The sequence below is a fragment of the Pteropus vampyrus genome, unplaced genomic scaffold (genome assembly GCF_000151845.1).
Source record: "Pteropus vampyrus isolate Shadow unplaced genomic scaffold, Pvam_2.0 Scaffold20, whole genome shotgun sequence".
Taxonomy (NCBI): Eukaryota; Metazoa; Chordata; class Mammalia; order Chiroptera; family Pteropodidae; genus Pteropus; species Pteropus vampyrus.
This window is the reverse complement of record NW_011888801.1, coordinates 2,583,606-2,605,509: the sequence shown is the minus strand read 5'-3', so window position 1 is coordinate 2,605,509 and position 21,904 is coordinate 2,583,606. Positions and strand designations below refer to the sequence as shown.

At 36.7% G+C, this 21,904-nt stretch overlaps 1 protein-coding gene and 1 pseudogene across 1 annotated transcript in view; both read right to left on the bottom strand.

Moving 5' to 3' along the window:
• The window catches only part of SAMD8 (sterile alpha motif domain containing 8), a 55,020-nt gene extending 33,554 nt beyond the window's left edge, over positions 1 to 21,466 (bottom strand). The window contains exon 1 of the mRNA XM_011355446.2: positions 21,240 to 21,466. Within this exon, the coding sequence (XP_011353748.1) occupies positions 21,240 to 21,413 (174 nt within the window). The 5' untranslated portion in view covers positions 21,414 to 21,466. The remainder of the gene's footprint in view (positions 1 to 21,239) is intronic.
• On the bottom strand, positions 5,872 to 21,029 carry LOC111736535 (annotated as a pseudogene).
• Positions 21,467 to 21,904: the final 438 nt, after the last annotated feature.

The following is a 21,904-nucleotide window of genomic DNA, read 5'->3' as shown; positions in this document are numbered from 1 at the left end:
AAAAAAAAAAAAAAAAAAATGAGGGGACGGAGAGGGGGAAGGAGGAGGTAGATGGGGTAAAGGGAGTCAAATATGTGGTGACAGAAATAAATTTAACTATGGGAAGTGAACACACAGTGTAAATATGTATATGCATTATTGTTAAAGTGTACAGCTGAAACCTATTGGATTTCGTTAACCAATGTCACCATAAAAAATTAATTAATTAAAAATAAAAAACATCAATACAAGTGACTGTCATTCCCTGATAAGCATCTCCTTCCTCTCCTTCCAGATGTAATAATAATTCCTGATTCTAGTGTTTACCCTTCCCATATAACATGCATTTCTGCCTCTGAAAAAGTTTTCATGCCTCCTTATGCCAAGGAAAGTAAACAACTGCTACTGTTCTGCATTCTCCTCCATTCACACAAACTCTTGCTATGAAGAATTATAATCATTTGAAAAAGGCAAATACTTAACTACATAAGCACCACTTACACTATCAAAAATATTCAGCAAATAAGAAACGTGCTAATTAAATATTTGTTTCTTAATTACTAAAAAGCAATCCTGGTTTTTGGAAGGCTTAAATCACATTTTGTTTCCAAACCGGGCTTTTAATATTATCCATACACAACAGTTTTTCAGTCTTAGAAAATTAACAGCACATCCACCTATAAGTTATCTGCATGTTTTAAAAGTCTAAAAAATTCTTATATACAGTAGTTACAAAAATGCAACCCTTCTTTTTAGCTACAGCATATCATCACATCCCAACAGTCAAAGAAATATGATTTATTCATTTTAACATATGGAATTTATATACATTAATGTATATCGATTACATAAACATATATAAAATTCCATTAAAATATGATTTTGCTATGTTTTAGTTTATATACATAGCCAGATGATTTCATTCTACCTACTACATACATATCTTTTCCCCAAAGTAAGTTCTGAATAAATTACTTCATCTTTGAATATCCAACAAGCACAAGCTACAAACTCTGCAGCAGTTATGAAGAAGCAGATTTGAGAAGCTCATCTCATACATAACAAGGTCCTCTTTCTTCTGTCATTTTATTTCTATTTTGCTACCTTTTTCCTTTCTCCAAAAGCTTACCATCAATGGGTTCCAAGTCACTCCCATCCTTGTAGCATTATTCTTTAGTACAGTTTCATGTTATAAACTGCTCAAAATGATCTTCTCTTTCACGTTTTTTCCCTCCTGTCCTATATCACCAGTTCTTTACACCCTCAATGAGGCTAACAAACACGCTTTGATGGTGGTGTATTAGCTGCTAGAAAATATGAGTTATCATATAAACGAGCCTCCTGAAAGTCTCTGAGCCTGCTGTGCCAATGCCCTAAAACCATGACGCATTCCGCTGTTGTGCTTCACCAGGTCAGGGCATGTCCTTTAATTGTATGCTACTATGTATAGTTAGGGGCCCATATTTAGCTAACACAGTGAAAACCTGCATTAAAGAGGTATATTAAAAGATGATAGAAGGCTTTAGGGCCATTTTAATATTTACGTTGTGCTAGAGGAAGTACAGAGAACAGGAGACTTTGAACGAAGACTATGACAGCTATAGGTCTCATACGAATCCACAAAATAAAGAAATTAGGTTAGTAAATGCTTAAGAACACTTTCAGCTTTAACCAGTAAATAATACAAATCAATTATCAGTTAAAGGGACTTCTGACCATGATGTAATAAGAAGGACCATATTTACCCTCTCACCTGAAACCACCAAATAAACAGACAAAATATATGGGAGAAAGAAAAAAAAAACACTGGGACTCAAACAACAAAGGAGATCCCTGAGAGACAGGAAACAAGATGAGCCCTACTGCCCCAGCTTACTGCCTTGAATGTTTCTAGGCCATGAGTAGCACAGGACGGAAAATGGATGAGGCCCAGCAGACTTCCTAAATTGAGGAGATAGAGTAGAGAGTCTGAAGAGATCAAGGTGGTTAGTGTTCATGGGATACAATACTGGAGAGCAGAAAGCTGTATGGACAGAGAACTTGTTATGAATATCTGTGTCTCCCCTTTCCCCCAAATTCATATGCTGAAATCCTAACCCCCATTGATATGGTATTAGGAGGAGATTAGGTCATGAGAGTAGAACCTTCATGAATGGAATTAGTGCCCTTATAGGAGATACCCCAGCATGCTCTCTAACCCCTTCTGCCTTGTGAAGACACAATTAGAAGATGATCATTTATGAACCAGGAAATGCGTCTTCACTAGACACCAAATCTGCTGGTGCTTTGATCTTGGACTCCTTAGCCTCCAGAACTGTGAGAAATGTGTGTTGTTTAACCACCCATCGTATTTTTGTTATAGCAGCCCAAATGGACTAAGACGAAACACCAGAGATCTACAGGGGGTCTCCCTTGAATATGCAGCTGAATGCTGATCAGCACATATATGTGAGTAAACCAAACAAGATTGAAAGAACCACCACTTAGAAAGGTTAGAGAGAATAGAACTCAGTACTCACACGAGGCCAATAAAAGTGCCTACACCAAACAGCCAGATTGAATAAAAAAAAAATCTCATGATTCATAGAGCACTGAGTAGAGTACACAGGAAGATCTTGCCATAGTAGTGAGGCATAATTAACCCTAAAGCAGTAATTCTCAGTGGGTGTGTGTGTGTGCGTGTGCATGTGCGTGTGTGTGTGTGTGTGTGTGTGTGTGTGTGTGTGTGATTTGCAAACCTCCCCGCCCCCCGCCCCCCGCAACATTTGGCAATTTCAGGAGACATTTTGGTTTTCACAACTGGGGGGGTCATTTAAAGAGTAGAGGCTAGGGATACTGTTAAACATTCTACAATGCATAAGACAGCCCCTCACAACAAATAATTATCTGACTCAAAATGTTATAGTGCTGATATTGAGAAATCCTGTTCTACACTAACCATGTCTCTGGTCCAGCCAAACAAATCTTAAAAGCAAAATCCAAAAGGATCAAATTGTTTTTAAGTAATTTAACTACATCCCACAACAAAGCTCAAGAATTAGGAATACAAAAGTATTCAGAACCTAACATGTAAATCATAATGTCTGCATCAAATCGAAGGCAATTCAGTGGAGAAAGAATATTCTTTTCATCAAATGGAACTGGAAGAGATAGATATCCATATGTAAAAATCATCAATACATCCCTCTCACACATGTAAAAATATATCAAAATATATCACAGACCTAATGGAAAACCTAAAAATAGGAAACTTCTAGAAGAAAACATAGTAGAAAATCTTTCTGATTTTAGGTTAGGTAAAGATTTCTGACATGACATCAAGAGCAAAATTCACAAAAGAACAAATAGATTATGGATTTCATTTGTCTACGTAGGGGACTGATGTTATTAAGTCATGTCTAATGTTATTAAGTTATCCTTTGAAAAGGACATTCCATTGTATGCCTCTACAGTAACAAAATTTGTCCATCTCCCCATTGTTGGCAATTGTTCACAATTTTATTACTATTACAAATAGTACTGCAGTGCCTTAAGTTAGATTTCTAGAAGTAGAAAACTGTATTAAAGAATCTTAAGGGGTTATTTAGACCAGGGATTCCCAAACCCCAGGCTGCAGTCCATGGCCCTGTTAGGAACAGGGCCTCACAGGAAGTGAGAGGTGGGAGAGGGAGACAAGCTTCATCCGTATTTGCAGTCGCTCCCCAGCGCTAGCATCACTGGCCTCAGCTCCATCTCAGATCATGAGGCATTAGATTCTCATAGGAGCACCCATTCCTGGTGCCAAAAAGGTTGGGGACCACTGATTTAAACAACTACCAGGTATGTCATTAAAGTCTGATCCACATTAAAAAGCATTGCATGCAAAGCTTGGTACTTGTCCAAAATGTTAACTGGTATGTATAAAGAAAACATTTCAATTTGAGATAAAATTTTTAAAAGTTTATTCTGAAATATGAGCAATTAAGAAATATTTAATTATCAAAGGTCAATATTGTATTATCAAGGCACTGAGAGAACAGTCCACTCACAGAATCTTACTATCAATAGGCATTATTCAAACTTAGTTCCAAGTCATAAATAATGGATGAACGAAAGTAGCTGATTGCTCTGTACAAAGTGGAACAAACGATATCTTATCTTTTGGGTGGACTGTGGTTAGAAATTTTTGAAAATGATTCAAAAATTCAATTTTTAGCATATCAACTCTTCTATTTATTACTAGCAAATTTATTTCTTTTCTTTCCAAATTTAGTTCATATTAGATATTTTGGCAGCCTAAGAGCAAAAGCTTAGTATATTTCCTCTGATGTTCTTATCTCTATACTTAATAAAATGAAAAAGCTTATCATAAGCATAAGAACTTTAATGTTCTCTAACATTAATACAGCTATTCTTTAATCAATGAGCCTTTAGGGTATCCCATAGAAGGACCCATATCTCTTCATAGTAATGTAAATAATTCAGTTGTTCTCTACCATATTAAAACTGCAAACACTGTATGTTAGGTTTAACTAAGCACAATCAACCCAGAATTGCAAAAGAAGATAATGACTATCAACAAACACTTTTCTTATTCTGCATTGTTGAAGCTATTTGTTTGCCCCACCCTACCTCTGTGCCTGACTAGCAGCTGAACAATCTGGTCACTACTAGAAATGATGACTTGACTAAAAGGATCATTACTTATGACTGCTATGAATCACTACTGACTCAGAATCTGTGACAAATATGATGAACTGGTACTCAGTATCCTTTCCAATCTTCCTCTAGTTGTTTCCTGCTACTAGGCAGGTTGAAAGGTAAAAATTATTTCCCAGGATCCTTTGCAAGTAGGGTTCTCAATGTAAATAAAATTCAGCCAACTAGATTTTCTGACATGAAATGAGGAAAGTAGAAAGTTTGGCCATTTTACTGAAGTTTTAGCTATCCCACAAGAAAGACTGTGAAAACGTTGGTGTGTGTGTGTGTGGTGTGCATGCGCACGCATATAATACTTCAATTTTAACTCACTAACTTTCTAAGCGTCAAGAGTCAGCTGTAGTTGTGGAGAAGCAGTACTGGCTTCCTAATACCTATATCACAGATATGATGGCATGTTCTATGTGTGTGTTAAACTATATATAACAAAATTTACTATTTTAACCATTTTAAAGTGTATATGTCAGTGGCATTTAAGTACATTCACACTGTTTTCAACCATCACCACCATCCATTACCAAACCTTTTTCATCATCTTAAATGGAAACTCCATATTCATTAAACAGTAATTCCTTACTGTTCTCTCTCTCCAGGCCCTGGCAACCACTATTCCTCTTTCTGTCTTTATGAATCTGACTATTCTAGATACTTCATATAAATGGAATCATACAATATTTGTCCTTTTGTGTCTGGCTTATTTCCTTTAGCCTAATGTTGTCACCGTTCATCCATATTGTAGCATGTGTCAGAATGTCCTTCCTTTTTAAGGCTGAACAATATTATATTGCATGTACATATTATATTTTGTTTATCCATTCATCCATCAGTGGGCATTTGGGTTACTTTCACCTTTTTGCTACTGTGAATAATGCTGCTATAAACATGGGTGTACAAATATCTGTTCGAGTCCTGTCTTCGCTTCTTTTGGGTATATAACCATAAGTGGAATAGCTGGATCATTTGGTAATTCTGGTTAATTTTTTCAGGAATCACCATACCATTTTTCAAAGTAGCTGCACCATTTTACATTCCCATCAGTAATGAACAAGTGTTCTAATTTTTCCATATCCTTGCCAACATCCAGGCCCTGTTTTGTTTTTTCTTTGTTGCTGTTGTCTTAATAATAGTCATTCTAATTGGTGTGAAGAGGTATCTCATTGTTGTTTTGATTTGAACTGTGATGTTGAGCATCTTTTCATGTGCATATTGGACATCTGTATAGCTCCTTTAGAGAAATGTCTATTCAAGTCCTTTGCCCTTTTCTTTTTTTTCCATTCTAATCCTAGGTTTATTTAAGACAATCCTTTCACTCTACACAACAAAGTACAAATACAATATTACCTAAAATGCTACAAAATTACAAAAAAAAAACTAAAAACAGAAAATTTATCATACTGACTGTACAATAAAAAGCCGAAAAAGCAATGTATACTTTGCCAAGGTAACCTAAAAAAACCACCATGACTAACAGCCACAGGCGGATTGGGGGAAGGTGCGTGATGACCCTACAGAGCTGGTTCTCAACTTGCTCACCAATTTCAAAGAGAAAAAGGAGACCATGGGTAGGGGTGCTCGAGTGCATATAAAAACGGAACCATTTATGGCAACTAACTTGGAGTGTTTGATCCTACAGATCAGGACTCAAGCAGGGGAGCAGGAGCAAGGCTAACATGAACAGCAACTTCATAAAAGAGCACCATTTGCTGAAGGTTCCCACAGGCCGTCAAACTGGCCCCAGCTCATCTGTAGAATGGAAAAATGTGCTCTGGGCTGGGGCTGCAATGACACCTGGAGGCCTGCTTGTCCTTGCTGGTTTCACCACTGAACTGAGTCATTCAGGGACTAGAAATGTGGGAGCTTTCTGGCCAGAAAACTGGAGGGCACCTTTATAGGCACAAACCCAAACCAATAACACTTCTGCAGCTGAATTTGGCCTTCAGAGCATGTATCCAAATGTTGTCTTCCAAGTCTGCCCCTGAGTGAGGATGCCTTTCCTACTTACCCCCTTTTGGCTAGAAAAGTGACAGAACTGAGTTGGATGGGATATAAGTTACTTCAGAACTTCAGCGGCCTACTTATTAGGAGGAGCTGGAGTAGTTCCTATGGCTATGGTGGAGAGGGATCACTGGTACACGGGGGACCTGCTGCTCAGGGAATGTGACCTTCTCATCTGTGGGGGTAACCAGCACCACATGGGAGGCAGTGGCAGTATCTCCTGGGAGGGCTGAACTGCCTGGAGGTGGCCTAGGCCAAGGGACCAGCACAACAGTGGCAGTGATTTTGTGGCCATCAATCTGTCCTCCATCCATGTGTTTCAGTGCCTTCTCAGCTTTATCTGGATTCTCAAACTCGACACATGCATAGCCTTTAGATAGATGGGGTGGAGTGGGGAGGCGGGTGCATCTTTTCTACGGACATGTCAATCATTTTAATTTTCCCATAGGTGGAGGATATCTCCGTGATGTGATCCTTGGTCACATTCCTGGTGAGCCTTCCAATATGCACTTTGGTGGGTTTAGGTGAAGGGCTCCGCCTCTTCCTTTCCTCTTCATCTCTTTTGGGTGGTTTGGTCATGTCTGCACTGAGAAGGTAACACTGCCTGTTGTCATGTCTGCACTGAGAAGGACTCGGAGAGCCAGAAGAGCTGCTGGAGCTGGAGCTGTGGGATGTGCTGGAACTTCCCAAGCGGCTTGATGTTGATGAGGAGCTAGAGCTACTGCTCGCTGGTGCTGGTGCTTTTGCTGAAGCCCGAGCTTGAGGTAGAGCTGGACCGAGACCTGGTGCTGCTGCTACCACTCTAAGCGCTATGCCTCTTTTGAGTTTTATCCCTGCTACGATTGTTCTTGCTCGACTCCTTGGTGGCCCCTTTATCTTTAGAGCGATCCTTGAACTTCTCAACAGAATGGTCTTTGTGTTTGGTAAACGCTAATGCTGGCCTTCTTCTTATTTTCTTGGACTCCTAGCAAGCTCTTCTTTTTCACTCCTGATAAATCCAGTCTCCCCTTCTGTGGTGTTCAAGGCAGCAATGGCAACTTAATTTATCTGAACTCTTAATTCTAACTTGAGTCTGAGAAACGATCCCTAATCGATAGCAATCTACGCCAAAGTGCAGTATCTTCCAGCTGCTGAGACGTCTGCCTGCTCTTTTTAGCCACTAAAGCCTGTGCCACTCTCCCTTTGCCCATTTTCGAATGGGGTTGTTTTTTGTTGTTTGAGATGCTGTGTTCTTAAACTAACAGTTTCATGCTGGCCTTCTAATATCCTACCTAATAACCTTAGCCGACTGTGGCAAAGGTAGCACTCCTCTGGCCCACCAGATCAAATCTTGCTCTATAAGTCATTCCTAGCGGCCTAGCCCCGAGTCGAGTAGTTTGTCTCTTGCAAGTGAACCCTGATTGAATATACCAGTATAGGCCCTTCAAGTTGTTATCTTTCAAATCCAGTAAAGTAACCAAAGTAAAGGCTTCAAGCTCTCTCATAAAGTTCACATTCTGGTTCAATTCTAGTTAAGGCAAAGTAACTTTATTTTGTTTCCTTTAATTTCCTGGAAAATTAATTAAGCAGATTATGGTTTTTATCCTCTCTTTTCATTAAAAATATATGCTATTGCATTATCTTTGGAATGAATGATATGTTTTATTTCAATAAGTTGTACAACTACTTTTTTCCCTCAACTAAAGATATTCTGTCAGTGGAAAAAGACTTAAGTAGTAAAATGTCCCATTAATAATTTAAACAAAACAAAGCCTCTGATCCGGCCATTTCATCTATTAAGTAGGTTCATCGGTATCAAGAATAAGAAAGTAGACAAATACCACACTACGAATGAAAGGGGAGAAAAAGGAAAATAAGAATATATATATTTTTAAAAAGTATCTGGCACCTAGAGTAGCAGGCCAGCTTAGGGGGTTTTTGTTAGGTTATTTTTATTTCATTTTTAGAGAAGACAGTAGGGATAACTAAGATTACTAAGGCCTATACGATTAGCACATAATAAGTTCTCAACAAGCATAATTATTAAAAGAATGTGCAAAAAAAAAAGCAGCAACCAAAATAATAACCCAGTTTCCCTAAACTCAGTTCACTAAAAACAAAACAAAACAAACAAACAAACAAACAAACCAAAAAACCCTACCTTAGATTTGTTATCTCATTCTTAGGAGTACACTCTTTAAAAGATTTTATTACAAGTTTCCATTTATTTATCCCTATTTTTAATTAAAAATTTTTATTACAAACTCTTCAGGGCTTCACACAGTTTTATATCAACAAGTTTATAATGTCTAACTGCCAAGAGATAACCCCTGGTCACTAATTTGGTAAATTCATCAAGAATCAGGACTTGGTATTCAGGTCCAAATACTGAAAACTTGATCTTGTCAGTACCCCAGAGTTGATCAAACCAAGAGAGACTAAAGGCAAACTCACAAGGTACTGATGGATAAACTAGAATGCCAATACTGGACACTTAAGTGTCTAAAAAGAATGCTCAAGCACCTTGTCTCAGGCACACCTTTTTATCATTTTAAAGTATCTAGGAGGCTAATTTAATAATAAGAATGTTACCTGTAAACAATCAGAGCAAAGAAAAGCAGATGATCTTAAGCAAAATTTAATCCAAGCTCTAATGAGACCTAATGTAACATCTGTGCCATACAGAGAGTACCTATCTTGAAAAGGTTACTCACATCTCCTAGTTCTCCTCCCTTTCTCTTCCTATTTGCTTTACACACATACTCACACATTGCTAAACCACTTACTATGAAGATACAATAGTCACCATAAGTTTACTTCAGCATGCATCTTCCCATGACAACTTCCTTTATTAGTATAATACTTATTACCACACTTAAGAAAATTACCATACTATCACCCTAAGAATGTATTTCATATCTGTTTTCCCCCCAAAATCAGAATTCAATTTAGGTTCACCCATTATATTTGGTCATCACTTCTCTAGTCTCTTTTAGTCTAGAACAGTGCCCCATCTTTTGGGGGAAGGAGGGAGAAGAGCTAAGTTCAAAGCAGTTCTTCTGTAGATTGACCTACATTCTGGATTTGCCTAGTAGCTTACTAATTTTCTCTACTCTTAACCACTATACTATGATGTCACGGTTTAAGATCACAGCTAAAATAACACAGATCTCCAAAGATAAGGATTCATGTAACTATTCTGATGGCATTGGAAGTGTTTCTTAAAACATTAATGGCATTACTTTAACCTTTACCTACTATATACACAAGGCTGTATAAATAAACTGTTTTCTATTATCCCTAAGACATTCTTTTACCTATATAGATGACAAATTCAAATCTAAAGATGTCAGTGAGACTAGGTAATCATTTTAACTTTAAAGAAGTTCAAAAGAGGATAAAACAAGGATTAAAATCCAGATGATTTTTAGATGATTTGTAATAGAAAAGGATTATGGAGGAAAGTAGTTTTTTTTTTTTTTTTTTAAATAAAAGTATCAATTTTTGCTAAAGACCCTTTCTTAGATAGAAATAATACCTTTTTCTCAATGTTTGTCTGGAAATCTGTGCTATTTAGGTACCAAAGGCAGGTAAATGCATGTATTAATAATGTGACACAAAGAGCTAGACAAATACCAAACCTTTCCATTTCAAGCTTGCAACTATGCATCTCTTTTCAACTTTATAACCATGACTATGTCACAGCCCAGTACCCTGTATATACTCACAATCAATAACCTTCTCCCCATAATCACATGGGTTCATCTTTGAGATAATCCCTTGTTTTTCTTTATACTTTTACTACCTAAACATGTATCCATAAACAATATAGTTTAGTTTTGTGTGCTTTTGTATTTTATATGAATGAAATCATACTGTATGTGTTCTTCAAGTCTCATACAAAAGTAGATTGCAAAATTCACCTGCTATAAAAAAAGTCTAAACCAGATTAATCTGAAGAAATTTAGAGGACTGTTAAATTGATAAAAACAGACTTAAGATTAAAATGCCAGAAACTGTTTACTAGTTATTTTAATTTGTTCACGGAGACAAAATAAGGGTGTATCAGGTAGGAAGAGTTAATTGTACTAAATAGGAAAGCATATTTAACCAGAACTAATAAGTTTATTATATCCTTCAAAGGAAGATTATAAGAGTACATATTGTTTCTCGGTGTGAACTAGTTAATCTATTCTGAGCTAAAAAATTCCAGAAGGATTTGTTTAACCTTTGTATGATAAACACAATGAGGCAACAAGGATTATCAGCTATCCAACTAACATCTTCTGGTGTAGGAATACAGGGGGCAGGATGTGCAGGTATAAGATATTTGATGTCTGCAGAGTGCTATTTCTTAAAAAGAATATATATCCTAACACACATTCTTTAAATTATTGAACTGTGTGTGTTCAGTACATTTCCAGGAAGTAACAACAGGTAATACTTAAATTAGTTAATACTTAAGGCATTTACAAAGTACCAAGAATTGTTCTAAGTGTTTTACTTACATGCTCAAATCATCCTTACAACTACCATATAACGTAAGTAATATTATCTTCATCACTTTACAGATCAGATAACTGAACAGATAGGTTAAGTAACTTACCTAAAATGAACTTGCACTAGTAACTAGTACAGACAAATTTTCAACCCATGCAATCTCCTTTCAAAGTCCATGTTCTCACTCACTACATCACACCACCTCAGACGAACTCAGGGCTCTTGTACTTACATAGGGGATGAATCTCATAAGTATTAAATACTTCCTAGTTATCAGTAAAGAAATTTATCAAAGGTCTTCAATTGTATTAGATAAAGATTATATCAATGAGACTACTTATTAATGAAGGCTTTTTCAATCACAAGTACGCCCTGTTCCGTTTCAAACATTTACTGTCTACTATATACAGAAGTCAGATACTAAGGCATTTGCCAGTGACAGTCTTAAGATGTTCTCATGTTACATTTATTCACTTACTAAATATTCATCATGCAAATAATATATGAAGAATGTTGTACTAGACAACGTGACATTTACTTAGATGAATCTGAAACAGACCCCACCCTTAATGATTTTACAGTCTAGGAAGGAATATTAAAGTTATTTAAAAAGAAGGTAAAAGAAATTACAGTTGCTAGTTCTTAACATTAGCTAGTCAATCCTCAAAACAACACTAATAAAGTTTTTACTTTTGTAACTTGTTTTAAAAAACTGAGAAGTTAAGGGAGTTGAAGAAAAGAGGTTATTTCCAGTTTGTGAGATCAGAGAAGAGTACTTGGAAATGATATTTGAGCTAAGTCTTAAAGGAGGCGTGAAACTGGATAGAGATAGAAATATAAAAATATACCAGCAGAGAAAATTGCATGAGCAAAGGTGTGAAAACAGAAAACAATGGAGAACCATAGGAGACAAGGGAGAATTAGGATATTAAGTTGAAAATATAAATTGAGGCCAGATCATTAAAACCTTTAATTGTCAAGTTAAGGATATTCAACAGACAAGGGGGAACTACTGGAGATCACTGAACAAGAGGATGATATAATCAGTGTGCTTTAGAAAGAATAATTGTCAGGAGAGTATAAAACAGATAGTGAGGCTTAGAGGTAGAATGAAAAGTAATGACAGACTGAATGAAGGAAACAGCTTCTAAAAAGTAGAGGCAAGGGATGAAGGAAATACTATAGCAGATAAAAAGACGCTACTGTTGGCACTCTTTAAACTTTGTGAGAGGAACATTTTTTAAAAACAGCATTATGTGGACTTCTGCTTTCAGGAAAAAGGAGTAAATATATTTTTCCTTATTACTCCCTGGGCATTGTGTAGAAAACAAACATAAGAAGATTGAAAGGTAAAGAGAGGAAGGCAGACTGGCTAGGTACCTTGGAATAGAAGAAAAAACACAGTGGTGAATTGTCTGGGTGTTTTTGTTTGTTTATTTTGCCACAAATACCCCAGACCAGATACTGGAGAAGCCAGAAGAAATCTGGAAATACCAATGGGTGTAGACAAAAAAGGTCCCAAGAAAAGCCTGCCAGGCAAAGGAACAGAAAAGAGCCAGCGTAACAAGACAAAACTTTTAAACAATAACTGCTCTATTCTAGCCAAACATCATAGAAAAAAACTATGGCCCCACCTCCACTAGCAAAGACAGAGCAGAAAGCCTAGATTTTCAACCTTGTCAGACTGTAACTAGGCCATATCTCCTCCTTCCCTTGCTATCGGGGTGATATCAGAGAAGGCAAACTAAGAAGCAGTCTGTCATAATTGTGTAGTAGGAATAAGTCCCTCCCCATTGTTACATGGTGTTAGTGGAGACCAGATGGGGACCCTGGACCCACCCAGCATTGATGAAGCACCCCTCCCTGCTCTTTGCTGAGAGATGCTGTCAGAGAAGGCCCTGCAGAGAGTTAGAACTAACACCACTGCCCAGTGGTGCCCAGTGGTAAGGAGGCCAAACACATATCCCATCCTCCCACTCTCCCAACTCCCCACAAAAGAATAATAATGATGTCCCCGTCCCCCTCTCAGCCACTAGAAAGAAAAACTTGAACCTCTACCTGCACAGTAAGGAGGTGGTGCCTGCAGAACATTACAGTATGTGACCAATATCCTCTATGAATATGGATGCAAAATCTTTAACAAAATATTAGCAAATAGAATTCAGCAATATATAAATATTACTCCATGAGTAAGTAGAGTTTATTCCAGGGATGCAAAGCTGGTTCAATAGTCAAAAATCAAAGAATGTAATCTACCATGTTAACTAGCTAAAGAAGAAAAAAGCACATTATATTAATTCATGCAGACAAAGCATCTGACAAAACACCCATTCATGATTAAAAAAAAAAAAACACCTTTCAGAAAACTAGAAATAGAGGGGAAAGTCTCAATTTCGTAAAGAATATCTATAAAAAAGCAGCTAACATTATATTTAATGGTAAAAAACTGAATGCTTTCCCCCAAGGATCAGGAAAAACAAGAATGTCCATCCACTCTCTACATTGCTACTCAACATAGTACTGAAATTCTGGCCAGCACAATAAGGCAAGGAAGGAAATACAAAGTGTACATATTGAAAATGAAGAAATAAAAATATTCCTATTTGCAGATGACATGACAGTCTACACAGAAAATCTCAAAGGATCTACAAGAAGAAAACCCCAGATTGTCCTAGAACTAATAGGTGAGTTCAGTAAAGTTGTAGGATACAAGAGCAACATATACAAGAGCAATGAACACATGAACAAAGAAATTAAAACATAATACCCTTTATAATCACTAAAAAAAGAGAAATATTTAGATAAATCTAACAACATGTATAGGATCCATATATTAAAAATTCTGATGAAAGAAATCAAAGGCCTAAATAAGTGGAAATATTTCACATTCGTGGATTAGCCAACTCAACATAGTAAAGATGTCAATTCTCCTCAAATTGATATATAAGTTTAACACATTTCTATGAAAATACTAGCAATGTATTTTTGTAGATAAAATTTATATGGAAAGGTAAAGAAATTAGAATTACTAAATCAATTTGAACAACAAGATAGTGAAGAAAATCATTCTACTATATAATGTCTTGACATCTGTATCTTGATTGGGGCAATGGTTACCCAAATCCAGTCATGATAAAATGACACACAACTACACACACATTAAACAAATGTCAATTTCCTGGTGTTGATACTGTACTATAATTATGTAAGATGTAACCATTGCAGGAAACTAGGTAAAAGGTACACGGGGTTCTTTGTGTACTAACTTTGCAACTTCCTATGAATCTATAATTATTTCTAAATAAAAAGTTTTAAGTTTTTTTAAAAAGGAACAAAATGTCCTAAAAATAGCATATGTACATATTTTTAACTAAATAAAATATCAAACTATTAATAGTTACTCCTCTAGTAGACTCTTTTACTGTAAATTAAATGTTTCTAAAATTTCTAAATGTTACACAATGAATATGTAATGCTTAATGATCAGAAAGAGAAAAAGTCCTTTTAAGAAAATAAAAATAATATTATTTTTCACTGAAGCACATCATACTTAAATAGATATGAACAGAAATTAAGAAAATCAACTAAATTCAATTAATTATTACCCCATGTAAGCATAGACACACTAAATAAAAGATAAGAAATAGCAAGGCAACTAGCAAGGCCAAAAAGGCAAAGAGAAGATCTGATTATAGATAAACTTCCTTCTCCCATAAACAGTGTGACTTCAGAAAATGACTTAACCTTATACTTTGAGACCAAGAGGTTACAAACAGAAACTAACCAGAGACATTAAGCACATCACATTTTGTAAATCAAGATGACAGAATTCTTAGTGTTAGAATTGGAAGAGACCTGGGAAATCTAGTACAATTCCTATATTTATACTTGAAGAAACTAAGGCTAGAGAGTTAAATTTCAAATAGGTATTCGGCAACAGAATCTGATATAAAACCCAGAAGGCACAGGTTCTGGAATCAAACTGCCTAGGTTCAAATTGTAGATTTACCACTTACAGCTATGTGACCTTGCGGCAGTTACTTAACCTCCTTGGGCCTCCTTGCTTTTACCTGTAAAATGAAGAGAATACTAGTTCCTGCACTATAGGAACTATCTTGTGAAGATTACATGTAACAATACATGCAATGCATCTAAAATAATGCTTGGCAAATATAAACTGCTCAGTAAATGTAAGCTAGTATTGCCACCATCATCGATTCTTTCTGCTAGTGTTGCCCGAGGCCTGAAATTAAATTATTAGGATAGTCATCTGTTGGTTGACTAATAGTCAAACCCACTCTTCACGCAGGAAATCTTTGGGTTAATACAAAATAAATGAGTATTTAAAAACAACTTTTAAATCTTATAGAAGTTTTGCTCAGAGTAGAATCACCTTTCAGCAAAACAATGTAATCAAGTAACATTAACCAAGAAACAGAATAGCAGTACAATAGTGATTCTAGTTAACCAATGCAGAATTCTACACAGCAACACAGCTTTCTCTTATAATATCAAATTACTTAATATCAAATTACTTAATATCAAATTTAACTAAATAAAAGTATTTCAACAGAAGCACTGCAATCACCAACATTGTTTAAAAGTATGTCATAGGCAACTGATTATTATTGATACCTAAAAGTACTTCTATACTTTAAGAATTTTGGAAGAACTGGAAAAATTTCCTAAAGTGACAGGCACCAATTCTTTAGAGTACAGAGAGTATATCAACACAGTGAAACATTACTCTGTGTTTTACAGAATCAACGTCCATGCTCAGATGGTGACCATAAGTGATTTAAATATGCTGTACTTTTTCTTGTAGTCTACCTGATTGCGTGTGTCTGTATGTTGCGTGTATACACAAAATATTCTAAAATACTAAAGTATAGCTGTCTGAAACAATTCTGCTCTTTAAAAACCATACATTGACTTTAAAGACCATAATTCAAATGCCTCTAAAGGAATTTAGAATTATTGATGAAACTCAATTCATAAATACAAAATGTGTTGTTTTGGGAAGTTTCTTCTGATTTGGTACACAGTTAAAATTTTAAAAATTTATCATTTCTAAGTGATGTATAAAATCTAAAGAACAACATCTATATCCCTGGAGGGGGGGAGGGAAGAAATTTTTTTTAATTATGTAAAGTTAGTGATAATATATTTTTCTTAGGACAATTATACATTACAGTTGCACTCATGCTAAAATAAGCCTAATTCAATCTTACTTTAAAAAGCTTATTTAATATGCACATAATAGAGACAAATTACACTAGTCTGTAGATCCATAAACTGGGGCATAAAAGTAATTTTTATGAAAGCAAAAAGCCTAAACTACAATGTAGAAGGACAAGGTTCACTTTGGGCATTTAGCTCTACAGCTTGTAGTATTTCAGACTATCAAGCTTTTTAAATTCCATTTTTAATTTTAATCCTAAATTAAAATATTTTCAGTAAGCAAACGAAAACTATTCTCTTGATGCTCATCAAAAATTAGTTTTTCTTAGTAAGCACAGGGCATTGTTTCTAAAATCTCTATGAAATCTGCTATAATTACAAAACAGATTCCAAGACTCAATTTGTACCATACATTTTTAAACTTCTAGCAGCGATTTTCTACTGTTTTGTTATGTCTCACTTCTGAGCAGAATTTGGGGCAGCGTGTTTGAAGAAATCAAATAGCCTCTTCAGTTACATCATCATTCTGTACCTCCATTCTGGGACTTTTTTTTCCTGCCAGGACCATGCACTCAACAAACTAGTTTTTTTTTTTAAGTTATACTGCATACCAATGAGCACAAAACTTTTCGGGTTCCAACTTGCCTTTAAACTAAGACTCCCACCATCAAGGTTGCAGTTAATTCTATACCACTTCTAGAATCATCCTAACTCAATGAATAAGAATCTAATAAACAACACTGTCCAGTTATAGTTATAGTTAAAGTCTTTACATAATGATCAAAATTTAGTGATAAATTTGATGAAGGGCTTGACCTGGCTGCATGCCACAGCATATCAGTAAAGAAGTCAAGCATATAAAATTATAATTCTTATTCTAATCACTAAAATAATATTTGGGAAGGCTAATAGTTTGAAACATTGATTGGTAAAAATATTTTTAAATGTGCTATACCCTCTAATCAAATCAATGTAATGGAAAATAAGAAACTGGCTTAAGACTTCGAATTCCATTATAATATTGTGAAAACATATTGGATTTGGACCCAAAACGATGTATGGTTTTGGCAGCCTTTGACTTTATTGATGCTAATATTATATTGATGAAACAGACATCAATTTAATTTTGTCTCAAAGTTCCAAACTAAAACCAATTTGCTGGCATTTCCAATAACTCAACGATACAGTTTAACTTACAGGAAGACCCTAAATTAACAGAATTTGTGTTGTCACCTACTAGAATTTCCTGTCAAGAATTTTAAGAGAACAGAAAAAGGGTCAAGATAATAGACACATTACCACCTCTCTCATCCTTTGCCATAATTCAAAAGCTTAACGAAAACCCACGATTAAAATTTAAGACAAATGCAAATATAGATCACTGCCTTCACAACACTCTTTCGAGGTACATATCATAAAACATCCTTTTATAATGAAGCACTGTGGTAAAACTATTATAACTAAGCTTTCCTAATTTCTGCCATCCTAACCAAGAGCCAATACTCATGTTACATTCTGTATTGAAGTGATTATATTACTGGGAGGGTCCAGTGTGTGTGAAGTAACTGAGCTTTCAACATGGAAGTATGCAAGTCTAGACTCAGTTTAAAATCCACTGATGATGGTGCTGTGTGTATGGAAAGGGTGCAGGGTTATTCACACCACAGGTCTGTCACAAATCCACAGCCACATATTCAGATGGCAGCTTAACCAGAGGCAGCAAGTAAACACTGAATTGTTCTCCAAGTGTGCCTGGCCCATGCTTTCCTAATTTTAGTTAACTTCTTGATTTCTCAAAGCCAAAAGAACCACAAGCCCCAAAGTAAGAATCACTGTCATGATTACGTTTAGACAAGTGGCTCTGTTCTTGTACAACTATTATCCCTCAATGTGTTACATCATATCATCAGAGGGGAAAAAAAACAAAACACCTAGATTTCAAAAGTTTCCAAAATCGCATGCAACAAAATTTAATAACACAAAATGCAGCATTATGTAAATAAGTAATATCTTATTTGTAAGCAAATACAAACACCTGAGAGAAAAGTGGGAAAACATTAAGCTCCCCCCAATATCTGTAAAAAAGTAAAGCATTTCATCTGGGCACAATAGTGTAGTCCCTCTCTGTAACCTAAATCCAGTTAAAGAATTACAGTTAGCTCATGATGTGTTTTTCTACTAATACCACAATCTTGCAAAAGAGCTTCTTGGTAACTTAGCAGAATGTGGATTTGTATTCATATATCATATGAGTCAGTGTGATGTACAAAAAGAACCAAAGATATAAAAGTTTTAAAATAAAAAATGAATTCAAACTTCACTAAAAATATACCACCATATAAAGAATGAAGACAGGAAGATTTCCATCCATGTTAATGGCTGTGCTAGGTACACCCTAAACGTTACTTCAGGCCTAGAGATAAGAATTTTGAAAGAATAGCTAGCTAATATTGTCATTCTTATAAGACAAAATAATAATGATAGTCATTAGAACATCTGTGATTCAACAATTTCTCAAAAACAATGTTCAAACTTCAATTCTCCAAAAAATCGTGAAAATGTCTCTAAATCAGCAAAACTATGGCAGTTTGGAAAAAGCTTTGAGGCTCTAGTGATTAACAAAATAAAAATGCTTAGAAGTAATTGTTCAATATAAGAATCTTTGCAGAATGAAATGAGCGCTAGTGAAATCAAAACTAATTCATCTAAATATGTCTGCATATTCTGCCATCACAGTCATGATGGTTTCTTCTAGAGTAATATAGATTTTCTTGCCTTAGAGAAACTGCGCTACCATAAAACTGATTTTTTTTTTACAACTAAGTGATTGTGAAAACTGTCAAAGGGAAACAAAAATAAAATAACTATTATACATGCTAATATATTAATTGTACAATGCCATCTAACAATTTAATTTTGCAGTAACATTACGATGTAACCTTAACAGACAGTTCTTGTATTTCAGCAGTTCAATGCAAAAAAATTTTACATGCCAAGACTTTTTATTTAGAGCTAAGTATGAAGACAAGGTCTCTAGAGAATCTCAGTCTGGTGAGGGTAAACTGAAACATAAATAAACAATAGAAATACTATGTAAACTTCTTCAACTAAAGATCATTTGTAGTAAGTTAAAGAAAAGGGAGTTGATCTTTTTACAACTAAAAACAAAGCTAAGAATTCATCTCTTCTTCGAGGAGCTAATTACTAGTCCACTGAGCACCTGATGATATGACATATATAGTCTATACATATAAACTTAAAAGCTTGTAGCAATTAGTAAATTATCCTCTCATGAAAATTAAATGCTTGATACCCAATTAGAGAAATACTTGATGAAAACTTTATTTTGAAATGGTCAAAAACTTTGCAAAATTTACAACCAGATAAGAAGTTGTAAAAGTAAAACAACGTATGAGACAAGTGGCTAACGTCAAAGATTTCAAGAAGCCATGTTATAATTTAGCAATTACAAAAGAAAATTAACATTTCTATTAAAGTGAATATAAATATTATAATCATTATTTTTCTGCACAATTATGGTTTTGGTACTATGTCTTCTATAAAAAGCACCTGTGTGCCCTCCTACTCCAGTTCTCTTAACTGCCAACTACAAGCATCCTCTATTATTTTTCTAGATCACTCTATTAAAAATATTCATACGATATCTGCGAAGTTGCACTAATATTGGTCCTACAATTCTGTCAAAAGTACTCTTCCAATTTTCATGAATTATGGGTAAGAGGAAGATATGGTAGGCTCCTGGACTGTAGTGATTTTACAAATAGTTATATGTATCCTTTCAACCCAGACACCAGCATTGAGCATATGTTTACTCAGTGGTAAATTTGTATCAACTCGAGCTGTCAAAGTGGAACAATCAATACTTAGTATCTGTAAAAACCTAAGAGTGCATGTTTCTAATTATTTAAATTTAGAGGTAATGTATTAAATATTTTTTAAGCTCTAAACTTGTCTGGTATTTAAAATAAACTTAAATTTAAAAAAGAAATACAAAGAAAAAATAAGCATACTGTTAGAAGAAATCCAAAGATATCTTTATTTGCAGAATCACTCTTTTCTCTGTCTTTTCCAAACATCACTTCCCTTTCACACTTCCCCCAGTCTTTTGGGCAAATCAGTGTTTAACACCGCTCCTCTCATCCCAGATTTTAAAAGGACCCACTGTCTGCAAAAGAGAAAGTCTCATAACCCAAGTATATTATCGTAGTGATCTTCGATGCTTTCAAAGACACCTGTGAAAACGTCAAAGCCCTAATTAGGGGATCCCCTAATTAGGGCTCCTTTTCTTTTTGGACTCCATTTCTCATATTCTGGTCCTTTGGGCCAGACGGCTTCCCACCCGACAGACCCCCCGATTCCAGACAAACCTAAATCCTTCCCCTACTTACCACCACCCCCACTTTGGTCAACTGTCTCATCAGTCCCAAATCGGTTTCCTCTCTCTGTCACCACGCGGTAACATCGGCCCCGGTCCTGCTTCTCTGATCACTCGTTGCCACGGCCAAATCCAGAAGCATCTCTTCCTCCGGTCCCACCTTCCCGCGGGACCTCTTCGATCTTCTCACTACCCTGCTTTCAAAAACCCCCAGGCGCTTGTTTTTTCAAGGCCACGTCTCCCTCAGGTTCCCACTCCGTCTTGCCCCTCAGGCTCTATTTACCTCTCGGTTTCTGGCCATTGTCATCCCCCTCAGGCCCTCGGCTCAACAACCTCCATTTCCCTCGGATTCCATTCTAGAGCTGACTCTCCCAGCTCTCTCAACCGTCTCCCGTGGCCCCTCCGGATGCCCGTCCTCGGCAGCCCCCGGCGCCGACCCTGACACCCCACTCAGCCTTGGCTGCAGGTGCCCCCCCCAAATCCCCTCTCCTCAGCCTCAGGTCGCTCTCACCTCCGCCGTCCAAGTCGGGCTCGCCGGACCCACCTCCGAGTCGGCGTCCGAGCCGCCGTCGGAGTCCGGGGCCCTCCGAGCCTCCCCGGAGTGCAGCGCCTCGAGCAGTGGGGGCGGAGCCCGAGGCGGGGAGCCCGAGTGGAGGCGGGGTCGGTGGCGGCTACGCGCAGGCATCGCTCCTGCCCGGGCTCCGCGGATCCGGCAGCCACTCGGAAACCGAACCGGAACTGCTTCGGGAGGCGGGGCCCTCCTGGCGGGAGGCGGAGCCCTGCGGACTGGGGCGGGGCCACAACCGGAAGAGACGCGGGGCTCAAGATGGGAGCGGGAGAACCGCAGCGAGAAAACCCAAGAGCGCATGCCTCAGGCCCAAAGCAAACTGATACCGGGTGCGGCCTATGCGATTAGTAAATGGGATTTGAGGACGGGAGGAAATTATTCCAATTCCTTCAGAGGTTTCCAGCTCCTCTCCAGTATCCAATGATTATTGTTTCATTTATTGCCCCTTTACTCTGACAGTTGCTATGCCACATGCCATTTTTGTAGCTCACTTAAACCTTGTGCAAACTCTACAGAGCCAGGAAACTTGCTAGAGGCAGTTAAATGTGCCAAAGCCAGTGTTCCTACACAAATCTGCCTAACTTCAAACTGTTCTCTTCTCATTCCCC